Below are 27293 nucleotides of genomic sequence, written 5' to 3'. Positions count from 1 at the left end.
TGTGGTTCGAGAAGCCATGCAGGACTTAGATTCTGTTTAAAACTTGGGTAGATGCCATAAGTTGTTAATTTCCCCTAAGCCTGTGGTTCGAGGAGCCATGCAGGACTTGGGTTCTATTTAAAACTTGGATAAATGCCTAAGTTGTTAATTTCCCCTAAGCCTGTGGTCCGAGGAGCCATGCAGGACTTAGGTTCTGTTTAAAACTTGGATAAATGTCATAAGTTGTTAATTTCCCCTAAGCCTGTGGTCCGAGGAGCCATGCAAGACTTAGGTTCTGTTTAAAACTTGGATAGATGCCATAAGTTGTTAATTTCCTCTAAACCTGTGGTCCAAGGAGCCATGCAAGACTTAGGTTCTGTTTAAAACTTGGATAGAATCCATAAGTTGTTAATTTCCCTTAAGCCTGTGATTCGAGGAGCCATGCAGGACTTAGGTTCTGTTTAAAACTTGGATAGATGCCATAAGTTGTTCATTTCCCCTAAGCTTGTGGTCCGAGGAGCCATGCAGGACTTAAGTTCTATTTAAAACTTGGATAGATAGAAACGAGTCGAAAGACGCGCAGTAATCACGAGATACAGTATAGGTAAAGCCGCTTTTATTAATAATAATACATTCTTAGGTTATTTACATTCCATGGGCGGGGTACAGCTCCCTCATCTAAGTCTTCCAAATAATATGCACCTATTCCTACCACTAAAGTGATGCGATATGGGCCCTCCTAGTTGAGTCCCAGCTTTCCCTAGGATGGATTATTGGCGCTACCCAAAATTTTTCTCATTACGAGGTCGCCTGGCCCAAGTGGTCTTAGTTTTACGTTGGCATCGTACCCCTGCTTGAGCTTTTGATGGTAATAGGCCAGTTGGATTATTGCCTTTTCTCTTCTCTCCTCGATTAAGTCTAGACTTCTTTCTAGCAACTCGTCGTTGTTACTTGGGGTAAAGGTGCCAGTTTTCAAAGTCGAGAAGCTAGTTTCCAAGGGGAGTATAGCCTCGGCCCTGTAAGTCATCGAAAAATGAGTTTCTCTCGTTGACCGTCATGACGTAGTTCGATAGGTCCATAGGACGTGTGGTAGTTCTTCCACCCATCTTCCCTTTGCGTCATCCAATCTCTTTTTTATCCCGTTGACTATGACCTTATTTACAGCCTCGGCCTGCCTGTTTCCTTAAGGATAGGCCAGAGTGGAATATCTGTTTGTAATTCCAAAGTCGTAGTAGTATTTCCTGTAGGCCTTACTATCAAACTGAAGGCCGTTGTCCGAGATGAGGATGCGAGGAATTCTGAAGCGTGTAATGATGTTTCTCCAGGTGAATCTCTTTGCATCCATGTCCCTGATGTTGGCTAGAGGCTCAGCTTCGACCCATTTGGTGAAGTAATTTGTGCCAACCATCAAGTATCGCTTATTTCCTGCTGCTTTCGGGAAAGGGCCGACAATATCCAGACCCCATTGAGCGAATGGCTAAGGACTGGAAAGGGGGTTAAGGACTCCTCTTGGTTGGTGGATATTTGGGGCAAATCTCTGGCATTGGTCGCACTTCCTAACATATTCTTGGGCCTTTTTCTGCATGCCCGGCCACCAGTAACCTTGAGTGAGGGCTTTGTGTGCCAGCGAGCTTCCTTCTGTGTGGCTCCCACAAATTCCTTCGTGCAGTTCTTCGAGTAATATCTCTGATGCTTTTGGGTGTACGCATAATAAATATGGCCCAAAATAGGAGCGCTTGTATAGCTTGTGATCTTCTGACAACCAGAACCGAGAAGCTTTTCTGCGTACTTTCTCGGCTTCCAATTTCTCTTCGGGCAACACATCATCCTTGAGAAAACTCACTATGGAATCCATCCAGCTCGGACTTACTCTAACCTGATGGATTCGAGCCATATCCTTTTTGATTGCATCTGTCTTGTATAAATCCTCAACAAGGATGATTCGAGGTAGATCTTGCTCCGAGGAAGTGGCAAGAGTGGCCAATGAATCAACATGTGTGTTCCCGCTTCTAGAGACGTGCGTAAAGTTGAAAAATTCAAAGTCTGATTGCAAGCGTTTGACTAGACCGAGGTATTCCTGCATTCTTACATCCCCAGCTTCCAACTCGCCCCTCACCTGGCCTACAACCAGTCTGGAATCTGAGAACACTTCTAATGCCTTTCCCCCCATTTTTTGCACCATGGCCATTCCTTGCAACGAAGCCTAATACTTGGCCTCGTTGTTTGTAGCCGAGAACCCTGGTCTTAATGAATTTTCAATGGTAATCTTCTCAGGGGATATTAGCACCAGCCCTACCCTAGATCCCCTTTGGCTTGCCGCTCCATCAACGTAGATCTTCCACCGTGAGGCTCCTTGTGCAGAGATTGTTCCAACCGATTTTCCATCCATGTTTTCCTCCTCTACTACTGCTTCTACTGGGGGTTCAGTAAATTCGGCTATCAAATCAGCGAGAACTTGGCCCCTAATAGAGGTCTGAGGCATGTATTTAATATCAAAAGCCCCTAGGAGCACACTCCACATGGCAATTCTTCCTGTGTAATCGGCGCTCCAGAGCACCGACCTTAGGGGAAGTTGAGTCAGGACAACGGTCGTGTGTGCTTGGAAGTAGTGGGGGAGTTTCCGTGTGGTATGCACTACTGCAAGAATTGCCTTTTCCAATGGTAAGTAACGCACTTCGGCCTCATGTAACGACTTACTTACATAGTAAACTGGCCGTTGCACGCCGTTGTCAACCCATATTAACACCAAGCTCACAGCGTGAAGGGCCACCGCTAGGTAGACGAATAGAACTCCGTCGGCCTCAGGGCTAGACATGATGGGCGGTCGTGACAGGTATTCTTTAAGTTGCTGGAAGGCTAAGGCACAGTCCTCAAACCATTCAAATCCTTTCCACTTGTTCATCAGGAGATAGAAAGGATGGCATCGGTCTACAGATTGGGAAATAAACCGATTCAATGCCGTGATCATTCCAGTGAGTTTCTGGACTTCTTTTGGGTTCCGAGGAGCTTGTAAGTTATGAATTGCATTGATTTGGTTTGGGCTCACCTCTATTCCCCTGTGAGTTACCATATAGCCCAAAAATTTGCCGGACCCGACACCAAATGAGCACTTAGAGGCGTTGAGACGCAGTTTGTGTTATCTTAAGATGCCAAAGATAACTTCAAGATCTCTCACATGCTCGGATACCACTTTACTTTTTACTACCATATCGTTTATGTACACTTCAATACTCTTACCTAGTTGTGATTCAAACATTCTGGTCATCATCCTTTGGTAGGTAGACCCTGCATTCTTTAAACCGAAATGCATCATTTTGTAGTGGTAGTTTCCGACGGGTGTCATGAATGCTTTTTTCTCTTGATCTTCCGAGGCCAGTGGTACTTGATGATAACCTTAGAAGGCATCCAGGAAGCTTATTTGAGGGTGGCCTATAGTTGCGTCTACCAACTGGTCTATCCAAGGCATTGGGAATGGGTCTTTTGGGCACGCCTTGTTTAAGTCTGTGAAGTCTACGCAGACTCGCCATTTCCCGGTCTTCTTTTTTACCACTACTGTATTTGCTAACCACTCGGGGTAAAAAACTTCTTTGATAGCCCCTGCCTTTTTCAGCTTCGTCACTTCGTCCTTAACAGTGTAGGCATGCTCTTTCGACGGGTGTCGGGGTGGTTACTTTTTAGGAATAGAGGATGGGTTGACGTTTAGGTAGTGGCAAATGAGATTCGGATCAAACCCCGGGGCGTCGTAGGCATCCCATGCAAATACGTCAACATTTTTTCTCAGAAACCCAATCAATTCCTCTCTTTCTCGGAGGGGTAGTTCCAAGCCGACTTGAAAAAATATCTCTGGGTCGTTTTCAACAGTAACCCTTTCTAGACTTTCGCATTTTATTGCCTCGGCTGGCTTATCAACAGGTATTGCCGAGGTGACTGATTGCTATAAGTCCTTTCTTACAGATGCCGAGGATTCTGCACTGGACAGACGTGAGATGGCAGCCACCATGCATTGCCTAGCCATGGCTTAATTTCCCATAATCTCCTCTACTCGGCCCTCTGACAGGTATTTTACCTTCTGGTGAAGCGAAGAAGAAATGGCTCTCAGGGCGTGGAGCCAAGGTCTGGCCACTATGGCCGTGTACGGTGAGTAGGCGTTGACTACAATAAAATTCACCTCCACCACGTTTGATCTGGTTTGTATAGGCAGCCTGATCTGTCCCCTTGGTGTGACAGTCTTCCCTTCGAAACTTACCAAAAGGGAATCATACACCATTAGGTCCTCAGGCTTTAGATTATGCCCCTTGTACAGATCAGGGTACATTACTTCTACAGCACTACCCTGGTCTATCAGTACTCTCTTCAAATCAAAACCTCCAATTCTAAGTGTAACTACCAAAGCATCGTCGTGGGGTTGGATGGTTCCAATCTTATCCTCGTTCGAGAATCCCAACACAAGTGAGTTCCCCCTCTTAGGCCTTTTGGATTCCCTATTGTTGTCCCCGGTGGAGAGCCGAGCCACAGACATTACCTTGGAGGGAAAAGAGCCGGTTCTCCCCAGAGCAGCGAGAATGACGTTTATCGTATGCATGAGAGGTCTTAAAGATATGTCTTTCCGGAGTTCTTGGACTGCCTGGCCCAGATGACCGCTAGAAGGGTGTAAGAGGTGCTATAACTTTCCCTCTCGGACCAACTGATCCAGGTGGTTCCATAAATTCCTGCAGTCTTCGGTGGTATGTCCGTGGTCTTTGTGGTACTGATAATACAGACTCTGGTTGCGTTTTAAGGAGTCCCCGACCATTTTATTCGGCCACTTGAAGAAAGGTTCGTTCTTGACTTTCTCCAGAACCAGTTGCACTAGCTCTCTGAATACAGCATTAACCGCTTGCATGTTGATTAGTCCAGATTGTCCCGCGAAATCTCTTCTCGGATGGTTGCTGTTGTATCGTTCCGACTTGAAATCATTCCTCTTGTGAGGGATGATCTACTTTCCTTTCCCTCTAGTTGGTCCTCTTCCACCCTTTTGTATTTGTCAATCCTGTCCATATGTTGACGAACGCTGGTAACAAGCTTACCAGTTAGGGACCTCCTTAAACAATGCTCAGTGGGGAGACCACTTTTAAACATGCTGATGGCGACGTTGTCGTGGTTACCATCCATCTCGTTGTACATCTCTCAATATCTATCCGAATATGACTTTAAAGTTTCCCCTTCATGCATGGATAATGATAACAACGAACTCAGAGGCCGAGGAACCCTGCTATTCGTAATAAAACAGGAACAAAAAGCTTGGGTGAGCTGCTTGTAGGAATCTATGGAATTCGTCTTCAAGCTGTTGAACCACCTCATCACCACAGGTCCTAGACTGGACGGAAAAACTTTACACATCAAAGCCTCATTTTGAGAATGCATAGCCATTCTTTGGTTAAACTGGCTCACATGCTCCACAGGGTCTGTTCGGCCATTATAAATGGTGAACGTAGGTTGGTGGAAACACCGTGGCAGTCTAGCCCCTTTTATCCTGTGCGTGAAGGGTGACTTGGAGATCTGATCTAGAGTTTTGTTCATGGCATCTTTACCCAGACCCTTACTAGATGGGTTATTATGTCTCCGTTCATGACGCTACTCCTTTTCATAGGAGAAGGTTTCGCTTGGGGGAGTTCTTGATCTCCGCCTATAACTGACATCCTCTTCCTCATTAGAGGATATGTCGGAGCTAGAAGGGGACCACCTTTGCTGTGCATGGCGCAACCTCTTTTTCAGGTCGTCTATCTCTCGCTGTATGGCCAGACGATTGTTTTGTCTTTGGGATATATGATTGCCTACTTGGGAGTGGCTTTGGCTCGTCTGAGTAGTATGTACACTTCCCTCTTGGTTCCTTTCATTGCCCAGATTTGGCTCAGGGTCAAGAAGATTACTTTGCCGCTGAGGCCCAATGGGTTCTATCCGCTGGGGATCGGTTTGGCGTGGATTTTCTTGGTGTGGACCTGATCCTGCCATGTTTAACCGTCGTACTCACTAACACTCAAGTTCTTCCCACAGACGGCGCCAATTGTAAGGATTAGATTTGGAGCCCAAGCTTGGACTTTATGGAATCCTGGCCAAAAGAGCCCAATACAATGAATTTTTGTAGAGTATGGGCCAAAGAACTAGGTTAAAATAAGTCAAGCAACGACTTCTAGGTTAAAATGAGTTAAGCAACGGCTTGCATGGGATTTGGGAGTAAATAAACACGAAATAAAATCTGTCATGGTTGAAGGACTTTCTGTCCAAGGAGGCTAGAATTTTTACTTATGATTATAGATCACCACAATAGGGTTCTTTTACATACTCCCGTTCTCTTTCCTCCTTTTTTCTATAGGAGCTTTTTACATTATATAGGCTATTTTTGATCATCTGGACTTTACACTTGTTAGTCACCTGGACTCCTACTTGAGCACCCATCCCATCAGACACCCCTTTCAGTCCTTTGTGAGTTGCGGCAGCCAAGGCAGTACTGTTTAGAGGTCTTCTCCACATTAATGCGGCCAGAAAAGCAGTTGTGGTGCATTTAATGTGGTGGTGGCAGCCTTTCCTTAGATATTTTGAGTTTTCTTCCCTTTCACGTGTTTAGGAAGTGTGCTTCAACAGTTTAAATATACATTTGCTCCGGACTTTCAGCGTCCGAGGAGAAGTTCCTCCTCGGACTTATTTTCTTTGTCTAATGATAAGGCTTGTAACATAGGTCATCTAAGTCACATTTGTCTCCTCAGATTTGCTAGTGTCCTCGGACAAGGCCTAACTCATTACTTTGGGCTATAGCCCCCCCCCCCCCCCCCCCCCGGCCCCGCGAACAGATTCAATTAATGAACAAATGGTTTTCGTGTGTGTATATGTATAAGATGAACGTCTAGTTGAACTACTAAACTAGTCCTTTAGTCACAGCCGGCTCTAACATATAAGTAAGGGAGGTAGTTGCCTAAGGCCCCGGGTAAAAAAAAGGCCCCCTAATTTTAACCAATAGAGCTATTTCTTTCATTTTAATATTATTAATTAAGCCCAAATATTAGCCAATAAATAAAATAGTAATTTTTTTTACAAAAAAGAAATTCTACATTCACAATATTTTACACAATACTTTCACTATAAATTCTAAGTAGCAAGATGTTACTGGCTGTTATTGGTGGTTAAAAAAATAATTTCAATGGTAGGTTCAAATTAGAACTAGTAACAACTTAACACTTAGAATTTGTTGTGAAAATGTTATGAATTTAACACTTTTAAAAATAAAAGAGCAATACACAAAAAATTTCACAAGATTTTTCACAACAATTGAGTTGGCAAATTTTTAACAATTCTCATCTAGGTCTATCATTAATATCATTTTTTTACATACCATTATTAATCTGTCACATCAACAGGTATGAAAAGTTTTGTCAAATTTTTTACATCTATAGACATTGTCAAAATAAATTTCTAGGTGGTTCATATTAATTAGTAATTTTGCATCTAACAAGATAATAGAGTTTAAGCAATATTTAGATTTTTTTAAAGTCATTTTTAAATATATAAAAGCCCCAATTCATTTTTCGCTTTAGGCTCCTCAATGCATCAAGCCGCCCCTACCTTTAGTCTTGTCAACTTTCAAGTCAGTTTTGATAACTATGCTTTAAATACATAAATTCAATGAGTCTCTCTAAATGTTATCTTTTTTGGTATTGTCACAATAGGTTTTAGAAATTTGTTATCTATTGTTAGAAAACAAAAATTGAAATTTATTTCCTAGGTGTTTCCATGCTTCATATATATAGAATGATGCTGAATTTTATCAAGGCAGGGTCCTTTAGATTCATTCCTAAGGCGTAAACCAAGAATACACGATTTCACTAGCGAGAACTTTGTATCATGTATCTTCTTTTTATTCTTTATTTTCTCTCAGCCATTCCTCTCTCTCTCTCTGGTTGGCAACATTAGTGGATGTAGAGCTCGAGTTCGAGTCATCAAAAACCCTAAAAGGTTTGTTGCTGATGCCAAGACACCAAGCCCAAGGTCAAGTCTAATTTTTTGGCCTAGGCTCACTCTACAAAGGTAGGTTGATCAAGTTCATCTACGCCAATTTCAATTTCATTCTCAACCCACTCACACCGCATTAGATAATAGAGTTAACCTGGACCAAGTCCAAGTAGGTGGTACAAACAGAAAAGCAGTCTAAGTTTAAGATAGAAGATACTGTTGAAAAATAGCATGGAGTGAATAAGAAATTGATGTTTTCTATATTCACTTGAAGGTGTTATTATAAGTGGTGAAAATCCTTGAGTCCCACATTGGAAATGATAGAGAATATGAGTTTGGGTTGGATATTAGGTTGGGCTTTAGGCATGTGTGGACTAGGCCCACTTATCCAATTAATAATAATATTTTATTATTTTATTTTTGAGAAAGTAAGTCTGTATACAGCAATTATCTCTGAAACAGTGTTTCAGTTTTAAGTTATGTATAGTTTCATTGTCCCTTATTCATGAAAAAGAACTTTTTCTGAGAAAACTCTCCCAGTGAGATTTTTGTTCATTCATTTTGTGTCAAAGAGAGAGAAAGAGGCATTGAGTAGTTCGTAGAGCATGACCTTGAGTGCTTCATCTTCGTGTTGTTTGATCATTTTATCCTGGGAGGTAGATGTCCATGAGTCACCACAGTAAAAGTGTGAGGGGCGAAATCTGCTTTAAGGAAATTATGTAAAACACAAGACTTGATCTCAATTGTTCATCCTTTCACTCATTGTTCATCCTTTCAAGCATCTAGTCTGTGAGTCTTCAATTATTTGTAAATTTCTTATTATTTATATTCAGTATTTGTTTATTACTTTTGCCTATTATATATATTTTGTGTTATTGTTTAATTTTAGATACGTGTTTTGTTTCTTTTGCTTTATTACATCAGTAAATTGTTGAAATATATCCAACAGATATGTCATTACCCACTAGGAGGATAAACATAAGCCAACTTTAGGAGTTGATCCACAGTTTCCATGTAGTAGTTATGCTGAATCTTTGACTTCATGAAATGCCCCAAGAGAATTCCTGCATTCATTCAAATTCGGGTTAAAGAGCCTATTAGAATTTGAGTTGCTTGAGAGAGAGTAGCGTGACAACTTCAGACAGAGGCATCACAATCAACAATTATATTAACAAAGCCCAGAATTGAATATGAGGCCCAATTAAATGAAGAAGGGACCTGGCCCACTTTGGAGCGAAAAAGAAAAGTGTTGTTAAGTCCGTACTCTGTAGAATTGAATCTTGAATTTTGTAACTTAAAAAGAGGATCAAAGTGTTGGAAACAAGAGAGGATTCTTTCACATTTTATAAAAGCTAAAATGGAGGAATTTTTGGTGTCCCAATTTCTGATTCCAAATAATTTTTATTTTCCTACGCAAACACATAGTCAAAACGGAATCTAAAACTTCTGGGTTCGAATCGAACCCAAATAAAACCAAAAAAAGTGGGGCAGGAGGAAACGCTAACTTGTAGAAGGGAGAGAGAGGATAAGGCCTAACAATAATGCTAAGTTCATCACATTTTCACATCAATTTTACAACAAATCTTAGCCTAAGTTGTTAATAGTTTTAATTTGGGTCTACTATTAATAATTTTTTTTTATCATCCAATAATAGTTTGTTACCTAAAATTTGTTATGAGAATAATGTTAATATATAACACTAAGGATTCGTCAAGCTTATTAAACTTGAGAAGTGTTACATTCACAACATTTTTATAATATTTTCAAAACAAATCATAGATAATAAGCTGATGTTATTGGTCTTAAGTTGAATCCATCATTGAAAATTTTAATTTAAAATTATTTTTTTGTCTACTAATAACAGCTAATAACAACTTACTACTTCAAATTAATTGTAAAAGTGCTAACTAAATTTATTGTAAAAGCATTGGGCGGAGATTGCATTTCTCTTGAAACTTGCACAAATAAGGAAATTGCGTGTAGCGTAGTGAAAGTGTAACTAACCGAACGAAGTGTAAAGGTGTAGGGCTATAATTGAAGCGGAGAATTTAAGCGGGATTGGTACCAATAGCGTGGAATAAAAGTCAGGAACCCGCATATAAAGATCTCAAGAGCCATCAAACAGAGCACATAATAAAAACTCTCAAATTCCAAATACAAAATTCCCTCTGTTTCGTATCAACAAAAAATTGTGAGCCCCTTTCTTTCTCCAGGTAATAATTGTTGTTGTTGTTATTGTTAGGGTTATTATTGTTTGTTTGTTAAATTCTGATATAAGTATTCACATGGCAATCCATAGTGTGTATTACTGTTATTAGGCGGCAATGAATCAGACTCAGGCCACCACTCATCAGGATCCCCCTTGCTTCAAGCTCGTCATCGTCGGCGATGGCGGAACTGGTATATTTAAATTCTGACAATCCTTGTTGATCAATGGTGTTTTTTTTTTTTTTGGATTGATTGATTGATTGATTGCGTTTGTGAATTGTGCAGGCAAAACCACGTTTGTGAAACGCCACCTTACTGGAGAGTTTGAGAAGAGATATGAGCGTAAGAACATGAATACAACTCAACTAAATAACAATCTCATAAATTTCTCCTTTTGTTTTTCTGATTCTGATTCTTTTAGGTTAGGTTTTGCTCTGTAAATAATTGATAATAATAATAGAATGTGGGAAATTGTGTTTTGATCACAGCAACAATCGGCGTGGAAGTTCATCCGCTGGACTTCTTCACGAATTATGGGAAGATCAGGTTCAACTGCTGGGACACTGCTGGTCAGGAGAAATTCGGTGGACTCCGCGACGGTTATTAGTATGATCTTAATCCTTTTTGTGAAAATTGAGATTGAGTCTTTGGCTATTGCATGTATAGAAACTTGGAATTCTTGCTTATATTAATAATGCCTTTTAATTTCCTTCTACATTAAGAGAATGCTAAAAGAACAAGAAATTTTGCTTTACGAAATAAGCCCATCTTGTGTTGTTTTGGATTTTGATTCTGCAATTTATAGTGTCTGGACTCTGGTTCTGTCCTGAGTCACTGCATTTTTTTTTTTTTTTTTCCCGAACTTTTTAGTTTTGTTGTGTTTAGTTCTACTTTGTTATAGGTAAATTGGTTTTAATCTTTCATTCGTTCATATCTGACATTTGGTTTTTCTGAACTTTTTTGATTTGCAGTATTCATGGACAGTGTGCTATCATCATGTTTGATGTCACAGCTCGATTGACATACAAAAATGTTCCAACATGGCACCGGGATCTCTGCAGGTGAGTTAATGTAATTGATGATGCCCTTTCGTTTTCTTTTTTTAATTTTATGTTTCACCTAATCTATCATAATGCTGCTACAATGGCTGCTGTTCTTAGGACTATAAATGAACTGAGCTTATTATGAACAGTTGGAGCTCGGCTCGGGATAATTATTGTTCATCTTTGTTTTTGTAACAAATGAGCCAAACTTGGGCCTAATTTAGGCTTTAGTTTAAAAAATCTAAGCTCAAATATAATATACATACATTTTCATGAACATAATTGTGAATGTGAGACTCGATTTAAGTATATATAATATATACATATGTATGCATACATGTATATAAATACACTTATGTAGACTTGAGATTGGATTGTGTAAGTTTGTAAATGAATTTATAAGATATCAAATTATAATTTATTAATAATATAAATATTCAATTTGTAGTAAAAATTATATATAATTTTCAACAATACAAAGTTGGTGATTCTAAAATTTATAAGTTCATTAACAAAAAATCACTTTTTATAATTAACTCAAATAATATAATTTCAATTATAATTTAGTTATTAATTATTGGCATTGAAGATTTGTCAATGGGTAAGCAATGTTAGTCATAGTGTTTATCATATACGGGAAAAGTATAAGTTAAAGCTTGTTTGACAAGAAAACGAATTTAGTTTGAACAAGTAATTTAGTTCGGTGACAAGTTCAAGCTCGGCTCGTGTTTGAAATAAAATTAATGAACAATCCTAAACTTTTAATACTTGGCTTGGCTAGACTCTTTACTGCTCTGTCCCTTTTGCCTTGTACAACTGGTCTTCTAAGTGACTTATTTGTTTCTTTTTTATCAGGGTCTGTGACAACATTCCAATAGTTTTATGTGGTAACAAGGTAGATGTCAAAAACAGGCAGGTGAAAGCAAAGCAAGTTACCTTTCACAGGAAGAAAAATCTTCAGTACTATGAAATTTCTGCAAAGAGCAATTACAACTTTGAGAAACCTTTCTTGTACCTTGCCAGAAAGCTAGCAGGGTAATGTTCTAGTGTATTTATTTTATTTCATTTGATTTTTTTTTTTGCTGTGTTTTTGTTTCTCATACCGCCTCTGCTTACTGATATGTTCACTGTTAACTGCAGAAATGTTGATCTACGCTTTGTTGAATCACCTGCCCTTGCTCCTCCTGAAGTTCAAATTGACATGGCTGCACAAGCACAGTAAGTGATAGTCCCTCTCTGATTTTTTATTTTTAACTTTTAAACATGCTTCTTAATTCAATATAAGGGAAAGCACCATAAATAGACACTGGCTGGGAGTGAGTAAATCTGACAATTTACTTGGGCTTGAGCCTTGTGGACTTTTGATGTGCATTGTAGGAACTCAGGAACAGTCAAGCATCTAGCCATTCAATAACAAAAACTAACAGTCAATTGTCAGTTTTCCATAGGTCTGACTGGGCTGGCCACTTTTGTGTTAAATTATTCAGTGCGCCCGGTTTACATTTCCTCACATAAAAGGTGAACCTCCTCATGCGGTTCCACACAAGAGATCCACATTTAGGTGAGGGGTGTAATAAACCGGGTGTATGGAATAATTTCTCCAGTATTGATAAAGCTAAAATGGTTTAATAAAGGAACCAAACTAGTTGAAGTGGTGGCCCTGGTGGGTGATCATTTACTGCTTAGTGACTCCCACTGAAGTATAGTTTTTAAGAAAATTCTTCCAACGATATATTATAATCATTATTCTACCAAGAAATTTTGTAATGAATAGCATGTTCACTGCTATTGCTTTGCTGAATAACTCTTGCTAACATAAATTATGGTTGGATTATTGTTCAGGCATGAATCTGAGTTGGAGAAAGCAGCTGCACAACCTCTTCCTGATGAAGATGATGAAATTTTTGACTAATGGCGTCCTGTTCCTGAACTTTATTAGGCTGTTGCTTCACTAATAGTGTCACAGGTTTTGGTTGTGTACATTGTAAACTTTGCAATGATGGGTCGGTTTGTCCTATACCTTGGGGTTGCTTACGATAGGTTTCTTGTCAAAAGCTTAGGCACATTCTGCCATGTTTGCGTTTGGACATGTAGGGTTACATTTTTAGTTTGCTATGTTGAATGAAAAATTTTAGTTTCACATTTTCTTGCTTCTTCAATTGAAATGTTTGGATTGGAACTAGAGAGAATATTTTGCAATATGCATCCAGGAAATTTATCAGTGTGCACATGTGGATGGGCGGGTGATTGAAAGTGCACAAGCATCAGGATGTGGCAGATATATCAAAACGTTACACTTCTTATGATACGGTTGAGTAGTGCCTGCTGCGAAGTTATTTTCTGTAATCTTGTAGAGGTTTATCTCCACGTCCTGAATTGCTTCACTTTTGAAAGTCTTCATTATATATTTTGTTCTTGAAATGACACCATTTATCACCGTTGAATGGAGCTCCATTCTCTCACCATGAATGGTGAGGTCCACTTATTAAATTTATGAAGGGATCTACCATGAATGTGAGAGGAGGGAACACCATTTCTCCGTACTCCGGGAGTACCTAAAAATTTTCCCTTCTTTATGGTTGGAGAAATCATGACAAGTTTTTGAACTGAGAGCGGTTTGTTGGACCACAAAAAGCCGAGGTCCATTTGAAGTTATTGTTTCTTTATGATGTTAAAAGGTATGTTGTTGGCAATGATTTGTTGCGAGATTGGTACATTTTTTTTGATAATGGGGTTTATTTATTTTTATTTTTTATAACTTTTTATTATTATAAAAGCTACAGTTATAATAGTAAATAAAAACTGATTGCTTTAAAAAAACAAGAGCTTGAAGGTCAATAATATATATATATATTTAGTGGGAGTTACAAATAGGACAGCTTTGGTCAAGGACTAACTCCCTTGAACCCAATACTTTTTTCTGAGGTGGAGCCCCATAGAAAATTCATGTTTGCTCAATCAATTACTTTGCAAACCTTACTTGGAAGCAAGGTCCCTTGCATGACATAATCGGGAATAGGACCAGAGGAAGATTGAATAAGAGTGCTTACACCAGTAAGAGAGAGAAGGCTAGCTTGCCAACCAGCCAACTTTTCTTAAACCTTTTGGATAACAAAATCAAAATCTCTGAAGCCGTGGTTTGAGACTTTCAAAGAAAATCCATGGTCCTTGGCAAACTCTTTTTTTTTTTTTTTTTTTGACATACCCAAGGAGCCACATATGAGCTTTTGGGTCTCAAGAGATGCGTTTTTTTTAGAAAAGGATACGAGATTTAGGAGGTGTTTGGTAGAGTAGTTTGAGAAAGGTTGTTTGTAGTTTTTTGAAATACGTGTGGATGAAAAAGTGTGTGAAAAAGTGTGTAATGTTGTTTAAAATGTAAAAATGTGAGTTTGAGATGATAGACCAAACAAGCCCTTATCCTCACTTTTTCGCCTAAGTGGTTGTTGAGGGCCATTTGTGAGAATCTAGGTGGAAAGAAGAAAAGCCCAATAACAAGGGTAGCAAAGAATTGGCAAAGCAAACAGCAAAACCATTAGGCCCAAGCGGCAAGAATAATGTATCACAGGCCCAAGAAATAAACAAATGAGCCTTGAAAAAGCAAGTGGGATTAGAGAAGCTCGAAAAGAGAGAAATATCATCCCATAGGCAGTGTATGATGTAGAAAAGTGAGAAAGGGCCGCTGCAGGCCCAAAGTAATGCAAACTAAGAAAGTAAGGGGTTTATGGCAAGCCTATGAATCCCAAGGATGAGAATAAGGTTATTGGGTCAGGGAAGCCCAATGAAGTTAGTAAAAGCCCATGGGAATGCAGAATTAGCAAAAGGACCAAGGAAGCCCAAAGAAAGTAAATGGGCCAAAGAAGCCTAAGAGAAAAAAGGGACACAGGAGCCTATGAGTAAAGAAAGAAACCAGTGGCCATACCAAGCCACTGGGAGAAAAAATGAACGGTTAGCCTAAAGAGGCTCAACAGGATTAAATCATCACAACAGGAATAACAGGACAAATATGGCAGGAAATGAGGTGGGCCAAAGAAATATAAGGCCCATCATCAAAAAAAGCCCAGTCCCTGTGAGGAGCGGGAAATCAAGAAGCAACCACATAAAAGGTCAAAGAAAACGGACGGCAGAAAATGTAGGCAAGCTTCCGGACCATGGTAGACGAATGGGCAGCAGGCAGGTTTTGGACACATATGGAATGAAGGCACACGCAAGGCCCAGACACCACTAGCCTGTACCCAAACAGAGCATGGTGAGATCGGGGGGTCAAAGATTCAGAGAGCATGGTTTGGTGGTTGGGAGAGGGGAAAAATCTATTTTGAAGGTTCCGGCTTAGGCTCTTTCGGGGAGGTGTCCTGCTAGGATGGCTTACTACCCAAAAGAGGCAAGCTAAGTTGAAACCATTAGGTGCATGCCATGAGGGATAGGGAGAGAGAAATAACCTAGACCGTAGCAGAAAAGGGTGCCACGGCAGACAAGCAAACAAAATACTCTTCCTTGTCTGGTGATGGGAGGGTGAAACACAGACGGAACAGTGATGGTCGGCCAGTACACCCAGACCAGACAAATGGAGTTAAGGGCTAAAACAGTAAAATTCGGTCACGGCAGGCACTATAAAAGGAGAGTCTTGCCGTGAACAGAAGGGGGGAGGACAACGACAAGAACTTCGACTAAGAAATAGAAACTTAAAAAAAAAAAAAAAAACAAAAAACAAAGAGATAGCAAAGAAAGGAGTGGGAAAAGAAAGAAAGAACATCACAAGAAAGAAAGACAAAAGTGAGAATTAGAGCGGTAGGTATGCACCGGTAGATTGGTTTCCTCTCTCCCTCATGAAATCCAGCTCTCTGTGAAAACCTCAAGGAGCATCTGTGCAGAAAAACCACTCAGGTCCGTTTCCCTCAGAGCAGCTAGTCTCTACGGTAGGACTCTTTCCTGAGAGATTAACTGCGTTGAGAAGGAACGTTCTTTCCTCTTTGGTTTTGCTCCTGCGGATCAGACTTTGGTTGATTTCCCTAACTTTCTGACTAACCCATGCGTATTAATATTTGCTAACTTCTGTTCTGTTCTTTCCCTTTCACAAAAACAATTAATATTGCTGCTGTAATTGAGTTCAAGGGCAGTTTGGTCATTTACCATTGAGTGGCCAGATATTTGTTTGTTTATTTTATTATTATTATGTCTGTCTACCACAACTTGCTGAAACAATTTTGCCTACCGTGAACACGTTCTTGGCAAACATGGCCTAGTTTGCGCATAAGCCGGACCAACTTAAGTTGAAGCTGGACCAGTCTCGACTCCCTTATCCAGAAAACTTGGGCTTAGTGCAGTAGGAAGCAGCCCAACACCACTAGCATAGCCCACCACCTTATAGTGGTTATAAAAAATGGATAGCACATCGTCAATAGCAAAAGAGTTCTCAAGTGTTGCTCAGCCGAAGAAAATTAGGTTATTAGTGGCTTTGATGGGTTTCCAAGTCTTCTCAGCATTTTTTTTTCATGAGAGATGCTATGTCCACAATATTTTTATAATATTTTCACAACAAATCATAGGTGGATAGTTGTTACAGGTTCAAATTTAAACCTAACACTAGGATTACTTTTTTTGTCCCAATAATAACAACTAGTAACAACCTGTCACTTAGGATTTGTTGTAAAAATTGTTGTGGACATATCATTTTTCTTTTTCCATAGATGAGAAGCCCAAGATATTCTAGACATAAAAAAAATATGTAGGGTGACAAGGAATCCCTTTGGCGGATTTCGTGAGATTGGTTAAAAGGCTGAAGCTTTCTTCCATTGAAAAGGATGGAGACAAATGTGGAAGAGATACAATCTATAATGATAGTGGCCTCACTCATCTCTAAAATTTCTTTGATTTTATTTCTATGTTTGATTTCATTTTTATCAATGTTTGATTTCTTGCCCTTAATTTCTATCATAATTGCACCGTTGGGTCCTACCATCAAAGTAGTATTTGTCTTATAATTTGGTTCTTTGAGCATTCTCATTAAACATGTCAAAAAATATAGCATTTAGCATTTCAAAACCCAATTTTATAACATATAACACACCACTTTACAATACAACCTATATCAAAACTTCTATTTTTTTTACCATTTCATTTAAATAATGTTTCTTTATTATTTTTCAATAAATTTTTTTTTTTCCTCTCTCTCCTCTGTCTCTCTCTTTCTCACAACACCATCGGCACCACACTACCAACCACCCACCAAAAACGCACCACCCATACCACAACCACCACTAACAAAAAAAGAAAAAAAAAAAATCACAGCAGAAAGAAACTTCCACATCCAGCCACATCCACTCACCACCACTAACCACAGTAGAGAAAAAAAAAAAAAGAAAAAAAGAAAAGAAACCTCCACCATTGTTGCCACCAGCAAACCCACTAGCAGACCCATCACGCTCTCTCCTCTCTTCCTCTCACAGTGAAAGCTTCTCCTCTCTCTCAAAATCGGCTTGTAGGCTTTAGATTGCTGTGGGATTCAAATTGTTGTGGGTTGGTGGTGGTCGTGGCTCACCGTGGGTGGGGTTCAGATCGCTGTGGGTGGGTTCAAATCACCGTGGATTGTCGTGGGTGGCTTCAAATCAGGTGTGTGGCTGTGGGTTGGTTCAAATTGCATGAGTGGCCATGGGGCCGTTGCTCGCCGTGGGCCACCACAGTTTGCTCGCCTTGGGCTGCCGTGATGATGGTTGGTGGCTGATTTAGGGTCAGTCACAAATCAACCATGGGTTTGTGATTTGGACAATGGGTTTGTGATTTGGACGGTCATTGACTGTTAACCATGGGTTTGGAGGTAGAGATCTTGAGCAGAGGGAGAGAGAGAGAGCAGAGAAATGGTGAGACAGGGAAGAAACAGAAATGAGAAAGACAAAGAAGAAAATAAAGTGGACCCCACCTGAATAAAAAAATAATATAAATTTTACACTTGGTGAACAATGCGGTCTCAAATATGAGATTGCACTATTCATCAATGCCAAAAATTATAGCATTTAAAACCCTTGATGGAGCAAGCTTTTGGGTCAAAAATGCTAAAAAAAAGCATCTTTTAGCATATAGAAGGCTTAATGGGAATGCTCTTAGAGTTCTTAATCACTTCATTTTCAACTTTTTAGGGGTTTTGTTTTCAGTTCTTTTTTTATTTTTTATTTTATTTTTTTTAGTGCTTTAATTGTTATCTCAATGTTTTGGTGGTTTTTGAAATTGCTTCTCTTTCTTCAACCCCCTCCCCACTTTTTTTTTCTTCATTTTTATATTTTGTAATTATATTTTTTGTCCCCAATTTGTCACATTTGACTTGTACTTCAAAAGTCCTTACTCTAATAATATGCATGAAAACTGTTGGCATAGCAAATAAAATTCTTAAAATAAGATCAATTTAATGACTTGAGCAAATAATGTGAGAGTAGTTTTGTTTGTCATTTCAGAATTTCTCATTCATTAGATGCTAATGACTTTTTATAACACAGTAACACACTAGCTTAGATTCACATATAATGAATAAAATATTGCATCTCAAAGCATCTCCAAATTCTATAGGACAATCCTTTATTAGGCTAAATTCACAAATGATGAATTAAATATTGCAACTCAAAGATCTCCAAACTCTTGCCCAAATTTATCCCACCCTTTTATTTTACCTCTATTGATGGTCATTTTTGCGACAAAATTTCTACAAGCCCAATTCCAACCTAGCTCGATTTTCTTGTTGGCCTAATTTATGTATTATATTATATTTTATTCTTTTAAGTATGACCCAAGCTCATGTGACATCATAGAAATTTGAGGAAGTGTAGTTTGGAGAGTATGAGTTGGCTCTTTTTTAGACCTTTTGCATAAGCTCGAGCTATGCATGCTGCTAAGTGGGCTAGGGACCCTTGCACCTAAAGCTAATTAAAATGGTCAAGTGTTCAAAAATTTCACCCAAATGGATACATATAACTCCTAATGTATGTAGCTGAAGCTTCAAACAAACCATTCTTAGGCCCCTAAAAATAAACTGACTCCTTGACCAACTTTTGATGGTTTACCCACATTGGGCAACTCCCTTTGGGGCTGAATTAGCTGGGAATGTGTAGTCCACGTCAACTCATGAAAAATTATGCAAAATAGGATTCTAATTATAATAACCGTGGTATACCCAGTTATTGTTCATATGCAAAAATGTTATTTTAATATTTTCTTTACTCAGAGAGAGAGAGAACAATAAAAAATTGATAAAGAAATAATATTTGAATAAAATTAAGTATAAAATAGATAATATAATGTTGGTGTTTTTGAGAAGTGATAATGTAAAATAGAAAAAATAGGTTCTTATGCTAAAATAAACAAAAAAAATTTGCATGAATTGATGCGAATGCTCTAAGTACTTCAGTTCCCACTTCTTTCCCTCAATCTTCATCTCTTGCTGTAAATAAATACCACCACCATACCAACTATATTAAGGGTTTGTTTAGATTGAGGAGAGAGGGAGGGGGAGTGGAGGGGAGAGGAGTAGAATAGAGTTAGTTGAAAATAGGTTAATTTTGAATAAACTCTACTTTATTCTATTCTATTTTACTCTTCAACTTTCCCCCTCAATCCAAATGGACTATAAAATCTATAATATTAGAGCCTCCGCTTTCAAGCTATGAAATTACTCCTACATAAATAAATGAATTTAACTAAAGAAGAAGCTGGAAATTTGACGTACCATTTCGAAGTTAGAGTTTCTTTTCTTTCTTTTTTCTTTTTTTTTTTGAATTTTATTTTTGAGTTTGATCAGATCAGAACAGCTTTTTGCGTTGGAGTCGTAACTAAAAATATCTCAGGGAGATTTGGTTGTGTTTTTGAGTTGTTGTGTTGCTAAGAAAGTGGAAGAAAAGCTGAATTTGGGAAGGGAACAATATTTTTAGATGTTTTTAGTGGCTAAGAAACTGCAAGGGATTAAAAAAATTGCAGGATGAGATTTTAAGATTTTTTATTCATTTTTTTCCTTAAAATTTTGAATTAATATTATTTTTATTTTTGCTGTTAAAAAATATTGTTTTTAATTTTCTAGTGTTGATTTTTTTTTTTATGAGATTGACTTGGCTTGTTTTAAGGAAAATGTTACTACAATATTTACTTTGTAAAACCTAAGTTAATATACAAATGACACCCTTTAAGTTTGACTAAAATTTATTTAAGTTCTCTAACTTCACTTCCATTTAATTGAGTCCTTTAAGTTTCAAATTTATTTAATTCATGGCTTTTGTCCAATTTCGTTAAAAATTTTCCATTAATTTTTTTTCTCACATGAAAGAAATCTATAAAATTAATAAAAATAGTTCATAGATATTTTATGCGAGAATTTAAAAAAAAAATATTTTTCATTAGTTAATAGCATACTTATTGGCAATATTTTTAATGAAATTGGACAAAAAACCTAAATTAAATAAATTTGAAACTTAGAGAACTCAACTGAACAAATATAAAGTTAGAAAACTGAAATGAATTTCAGTCAAATTTAGAAAATGTAATTTGCATTTTAGCTTAAAACTTACAAGTTGATGTGGCAATGGATATGATTGATGAACTTCAACAACCTCATAAATAAATATATGAATTGCTTTTTTATAATTAGCAACACTCCAGTTTGTAAACTCATTATAGTAAAACTTATAGAACTTGTAGCACTACTATTTAAAAAAAAAAAAAATTATTAAAAAATTATTATTATTATTTTATTAGTCATGTAAGATTTTTTTTTTTAATATTTTTTTTTAATAAACAATACTATATGAGACACACACGTATAGGAGAAGAGGGATGAAACAAATTAATACACTTATATGCCAACACCAAAATTGCATACGGCAGAAGTTATGTATGTTTGAAGTGTGCAAGTTCTGTGGTAGGTACCAACAAAATGTAAAGATTAAATTAACAATAACAATAAAATATAAATATGAAATTGACACTAAACCGTAAAGGACAAAAATGAAATTTGCCCCTAAAATATATTATTTTGGTAATATGCTTTTTTAAATTTCGGAAAGGCATCGTTTTAGCTGTTTTGTATTCCTTGGTAATTATATATTTAAATTTCAAATTTATTCCAACCAAATAAATAGGTAGGTTGAGACTTGAGAGCAAGAATAATGCTAGTGCCATATAAAGACAAAGTGGCACAGCTTGTGCAACGACTCTCCTCTTTCTAAACATTGACTTTTTTTTTTAAAAAAAAAGGTTTAAAATTGCATTTTATTAATGCAAACAAAAACAGAATAAACAATCTGAAACTGAAACTGAAACTGAAACACAAACCATGTTGCTGCTGCAAATGCAAGTTCTAGTCCCCATTTTCCTTCTTTTACTTCCCCTTCTCTTCTTCGTCTTTCTCAATTCCAATTCCAAATGTAAATCCAAAGTCCCCAAATCGTACCCTCTAGTGGGTTCATCATTCGCCATCTTCGCCAACCGAAAGCGCCTACACCCATGGCTCTTAGACATCCTCCAAGACTCACCCTCCGCCACCATCGTTCTCCGCCGCTCCTACGCAGCCTACCAGGTCTTCTCCGGCAACCCCGCCGTGGTCCAACATATCTTCAAGACCAACTTCCCTAATACGAAAAAGGCGACATTGCCCGTCGAGCTCTCACCGACTTTCTTGGCCACGGCATCTTCAACGTCGACGGTGAGTCCTGGAAGTTCCAAAGACAAGTCTCTAGCCACGAATTCGACACCAAATCTCTCCGCAAGTTCGTCGAAACCGTTGTCGACACCGAGCTCTCTGATCGCCTCATCCCCATTCTCTCCTCAGCTGCCAAACATGGAACTGTCCTCGATTTTCAAGACATTCTTCAAAGGTTTGCTTTCGATAATATATGTAAGATCGCTTTCGGGTTCGACCCGGCATACTTGTCTCCCTCTCTTCCACAAGCCAAGCTAGCTTTAGCATTTGAAGATGGCGTCAGATACAGCAGCGAGAGGTTCGATGCGTTACTCCCAGTCATATGGAAAATCAAGAAGTTGTTGAATATTGGTTCAGAAAAGCGTCTCAGAATCGCTGTCTCAGAAATACGAGAGTTCGCCATGAACATAATAAATGAAAAGAAGCAGGAGCTTGGAGAGAAACAGAGCCTCGATTCCGTGGACCTGTTGTCAAGGTTCTTGAGCTCTGGCCTTTCGGACGAGAACTTCGTGATCGACATTGTGATCAGCTTTATACTTGCTGGGCGTGACACTACGTCCGCGGCTTTAACATGGTTCTTCTGGCTTTTATCGAAGAATCCGGAAATCGAGTCGGAGATTCTAAAGGAAATATATGAAAAATCGGAAGCGCCTATATATGACGAGGTGAAAGACATGGTGTACACACATGCTTCTCTATGTGAAAGCATGCGGCTGTAGCCGCTGTACCCACCAGTCCCGATAGACACGAAGGAGGCAGTGAACGACGACGTATTACCCGGAGGAACAGTGGTGAAGAAGGGGACGAGAGTGTCGTACTTTCCATACGCTATGGGGAGGTTGGAGACGCTATGGGGATCGGAGTGGGCAGAGTTCAAGCCCGAGAGGTGGCTGCAGAAGGAGGAAGAGAATTCGAATTCGAAATCATCATCATCATGGAAGTTTGTGGGGAGAGACTCGTACACATACCCTGTGTTCCAGGCGGGTCCTAGAATTTGTTTGGGGCAGGATATGGCTTTCTTGCAGATGAAAAGGGTGGTGGCTGTAGCAGGGCCGGCTCAACAAGTTTTGGGGTCTTAGGCGAAAATTTTAAATGGGGTCTTTTTATAATTAAATATTAATAAAATAAAATATATTTATATATTGAATTTTTTTATTTAAAATTTATTTTTCTTGCTTTTTGAGATGCAAAATTACTAATTAAGTTTTTGTATTTAAGTTCCTCTAACATTTCTTTTTCAATTGATAATATAGCTAATCCACTTAATCTTTCTTGTAATATTTTCACCCAAACTTTCTATTGTGTTTTTTTTAATACTAGTAACAAATTTATCCATAGATCCTTTTTGAGATTCAATTTGTTTTTCAATTTTTCTCTTTTTAAGAAGTTTTTCATATCCGGATAAATATTTTCTAGTAGACATTTATAATGAGAAAATATTTATAGATAAATAAAACACAATTTATAATTAAAAATGATAATTTAACTAAAAATAAAATTTAAAGTACAAAACAATAGAACCTGGTTATTGTAATTTTTCTAGAGCCATGACCACTTGAAAGTTTAAACCTGCACAAATAAAAATTAATTTAATACATAATTTAATAAATTAGTGTCACTATAATACAAATGAGTTAATATGATATACATCAAATTATTAATTGACATAATAATTTATAATAATAAATAAAGTGTCAGATTATAAATAAAATAAAATAAAAAGTTAGGAAACCGTCGGACCAAAGTGAATAACTGTGGTCTTTAACCAAAAAAAAAAAACTGTGCTGTGGTCAGTGGTTTGTCACGTGACGTGACAGACCACTGACCACAGTACTCCTATTAAAAAAAAATTGAGAACCATCCAACTGGATCAGCTTTTTTCTCCAATTTCTATGGCTAAGTTTTAAAGTAGATAAAAGTCCACAGACGGGCAGAACAAAAAACGTGTCCCATCCCATCAAACAGTTGTGCAGTGCAGTGAATGGGTGAAACAAACAAAAAATATATATAATATAAGTTAAAGAAATAGATGGCTCGAGTCTTTATTTTCGGAAAGACAAAGAGAAAGAGGGGGAGAAAAAACTGAAGCAGAAAAATATCTTCTGTGACTGCCGGCTGGTGCCTGAATCCTGATAGAGTGGTATGCAGGAATCAACAAAGAAAAATTTTAAGCTAGATGGGCTGACTGAGTTGATGAAAAAAAGATAAAAAATCAAGATGAAGATGAAAAAAAGAAAGGTAAAATCATAAGAATATAGATGAAGAGGTAGAGAGTTGAGAGGTTTTTCTTTTGTTTTTGACATTTATAATCTCTATTTTAGCATATTTGAAGACAATTACGTTATATTATTAATGAATTTTTCTGCTATTAATTTTAATTTTAGCATATTTCAAGAATGAGTTAATACATTTGTCTCCTAAAATTTAATTGTGTTAGCTGAACTTTGACTTTTTTTTCTTTTTTCCTTTTTAATCTTTTGCATTTTAGGATATAATGGGCCTTTTTAATGCATTTTATTGACCAATAAAAATGCTTAAATTTTTTTTTAACTAAAATATATAAATAAATATATTATATATAAAAAAAATTTTTACAAGTGGGGCCTTCTTTTATTTGGAGGCCTTAGGCGATTGCATCTCTTGCATCTACTGTTGAGCCGGCCTTGGGCTGTAGTTTTAAGGAGGTTTAAGGTGATGCCAGCATTTGAACAAGGTGTACACCATGAACCAGAGTACATGTACTATTTGACTTCCAAGATGAAAGGTGGGTTTCCAGTGAAGATTATGGAGAGGGATCATCATCTTTGATCACGAGAATGAGTTATGAGTATTGACTAGGGCCAAAATGGCCAAGTTTCACTGTCTGGCCAAATGCGTAGCGATTTATTACTATTTGCAAAATAATTAAAAATTTATCACTTCTTTCAAACTCAAGTTTGTAAAAGTTTTGTAAAGCTCAAGTTTGTCGTGTAATTCGAGTTTGACAAATTCAAGTTCCATAAAAAATAGCCACCAATTTTTATTATGTAATTTGAGTTTCAAGAACTCGAGTTACATGGCAAATTAGACTTTCACAAATTCGAGTTTTAAAAGAGTGGTACATCCATATATATTTCTAAATAGTGGTAGATCTTTACACATTTTGCCAAATAGTGGTACTTGGCCATTTTAGCCTAGTGACTAGAGTAGTGATTAAGCCATCAGCAATAGTCTACATGCTACATGTGTATAATAAACATTTCGTTTATTTTTTTCGTTTATATTATATGATTCATTGTGACGTGAAATGTTTGCAATACTAGTACTATACTAGTTTAGGGAGCATGTACTTATTGTGCAATGAATAAGAACATAAAAAAACTTAAAGAATTACAAAAAGAGTATTATGTATAGATAGACAACGACTATATAAATGTCAACTATTCATATGTAGAACCCAACTCAGCCAAAACTATAAGGTGGCGCTTGGTACGGGAGAATTCACATTACTCTTAGCATCTACATTACTGGAAATGTGATGTCTTGCAATTTCGATGCCGATGAATATAACTATTCCTATGTTTGGTTTAGTTGGGAATCTAATAAGATTATTAGGAATGTGAGATTATAATGTTTGGTTTATTCTTACGAATCTTAACTGAATTATTTATTTTTCCCATTCTATCCTTAAATTTGTAAATCCAATATCAGTCTTGAAAAAAAAAAAAAAAAAAATCTTCCTCTAAATAAATAATGAAAAAAAAAATATAAACTATAAATTATGATAAATTCATTAAAACTATAGTCTAACATTTCAAAATGATAAGTACAATACAAAAATAACTATTTAAATTCTCTAATGCTTTATTCTTAATAATAATTTTTAAAAGAGCTTAATCCCTAACAAAACAACCTGACAACGTTTAGGTCTATAAGGCCATAGAAGTAGCAATAAAAATAAAAGTGGTTCATCAACAATGAAACAAATGCTATCTATTACATATATAATGTATTCACCCTTGCATCAATGAGCACTTGAATAACATAGTCATACCTAATGTCCCCAAGCAATAAGTAAAAATAATCACATCTACGTGTATCAGCCGCAAGCAATTCTCAAGCTTTGATTCTTTCTGATATAGAAAGTCCTTCGATTTTCAATAGCTTATTGAATACTTTCACTCTTCTCTCAGCTTCCTCTGACTCAATCTTGAAGCAAGATGCAATGGTGGCCATATGTCCATTAGCTTCTTCATACTTCTTTCCAAAGTCTTTCATTGTCTCCATTAAGGTCTCAGTTAGTTCATCATTGGATCTTGGCCTCTTCTTATTTAGATTCTTTGTGCTAACACCTTGATTGGGTATTTGTGTTTGGGAACCATAACTATTTCGATTGATCTCTTCTATACCAGCATTTTTTTCTATCTCAACTTCATTTGTAGGAGCTTGGTTTTCTTGTCTACTAGCTAACTCCTTTATTGCATTTCTAGCATGTTGAGCTCTATCCCCACTGGCCCTATCTTTACCAAACACAAGTGCTAAGTCATCAAAAAGAGGGAAGCGCCTATTCTGCAATCCCTTAGCATCTGGATGACCCTAACAGGAAACAAAATATATAAATTCAATAATAAAATAAAAATTGGTCTTTAAAACAAGAATGACAAAAAAAAAAAAAAAAAAAAAAAAGAAGAAGAAGATTACCTTGACCCAATCTTCAAAAATTTGTTTCTCAACTGCAACCATTTTCTCATTATCATTCCAACCAAAACCACTGGTATTTAGACCAAGCATGTCAACTATTGCCCAATGTTGTCTTTCTTAAAGTTTTGTATCTAGATTTTACATGTGGACTTGCCTTTATACCACATCCCAACAGTTTCTTCTCCATTAATTCCTTTAATTTTGCTATAAAACCAGGCTTAAAACCATTGTTTGCTTTCCATTTAACATCGTTAGCCAGTTCCAATAAACTCTTAACCAACTTATCATCTTCTTCAGGTGTCCATTGGAATTTAGTTCCTTTCTTTCCTTCATTGATAGGTTCACTGGATGTATTTTCCATGTCTATGCAAAAGTTTTACATTAAACATAACTAGTATGTAACCCATGCTACTGCACGGGAATGAATATATTATTAATCATGAGTTTATTTATGTTTAAAAGGCTCAGTTAAGTCTAAATTCATATTATTAACCAAAAAATTTCATTCACAAAACTTAGCAATATGTTTTTATGATACTTCCAAAGTATTCAATAATTTTTCTTCTTTTATGGCACGAAAAAGAAAAGAATCATTAAAATTTTCTCATTAAATTAGAGCAATGTTACACAATAAACATTTTTTACAATTATTGAGTTAGTAAATTGTTTTTGATTTTCAGAGTCATCATTAGGATAGTAACATTACTTTGTTGACTACTGTTAATAACTTA

General features: G+C 37.2%; 3 protein-coding genes and 1 pseudogene across 6 annotated transcripts; 2 read left to right on the top strand and 2 right to left on the bottom strand.

Annotated features, from left to right (window-relative positions):
- Positions 1–3997: 3997 nt before the first annotated feature.
- LOC126696494 (uncharacterized) lies at positions 3998–4498 on the bottom strand. The gene has a single exon (XM_050393225.1). The coding sequence runs from the start codon at positions 4496–4498 to the stop codon at positions 3998–4000; it is 501 nt and encodes a 166-aa protein (XP_050249182.1).
- Positions 4499–9967: 5469 nt separating this feature from the next.
- On the top strand, positions 9968–13355 carry LOC126712987 (GTP-binding nuclear protein Ran1A-like). Of its 4 annotated transcripts, none has more exons than XM_050412568.1 (8): positions 9968–10153; positions 10281–10362; positions 10456–10512; positions 10659–10776; positions 11142–11231; positions 12069–12248; positions 12354–12431; positions 13056–13355. In XM_050412568.1, the coding sequence occupies exons 2-8, from the start codon at positions 10287–10289 to the stop codon at positions 13123–13125; spliced, it is 669 nt and encodes a 222-aa protein (XP_050268525.1). In that variant the 5' UTR covers positions 9968–10153; positions 10281–10286; the 3' UTR covers positions 13126–13355. The 4 variants fall into 4 exon arrangements, with proteins under 4 accessions (XP_050268525.1, XP_050268526.1, XP_050268524.1 ...); XM_050412569.1 differs by having other exon boundaries at positions 9969–10153; positions 10262–10362; XM_050412567.1 differs by having other exon boundaries at positions 9969–10175; positions 10262–10362.
- Positions 13356–21499: 8144 nt separating this feature from the next.
- On the top strand, positions 21500–25034 carry LOC126696486 (cytochrome P450 94A2-like; annotated as a pseudogene).
- A 943-nt stretch (positions 25035–25977) lies between these two features.
- LOC126696478 (uncharacterized) lies at positions 25978–26923 on the bottom strand. Its single transcript, XM_050393215.1, has 3 exons — positions 26725–26923; positions 26563–26657; positions 25978–26457 (listed from the first exon to the last, which is right to left on the bottom strand). The coding sequence occupies exons 1-3, from the start codon at positions 26921–26923 to the stop codon at positions 25978–25980; spliced, it is 774 nt and encodes a 257-aa protein (XP_050249172.1).
- Positions 26924–27293: the final 370 nt, after the last annotated feature.

This window comes from Quercus robur, chromosome 2 (genome assembly GCF_932294415.1).
Source record: "Quercus robur chromosome 2, dhQueRobu3.1, whole genome shotgun sequence".
NCBI classification, from domain to species: Eukaryota; Viridiplantae; Streptophyta; class Magnoliopsida; order Fagales; family Fagaceae; genus Quercus; species Quercus robur.
The sequence above is the reverse complement of the archived record's forward strand: the minus strand, read 5'-3'. Positions and strand labels throughout refer to the sequence as shown.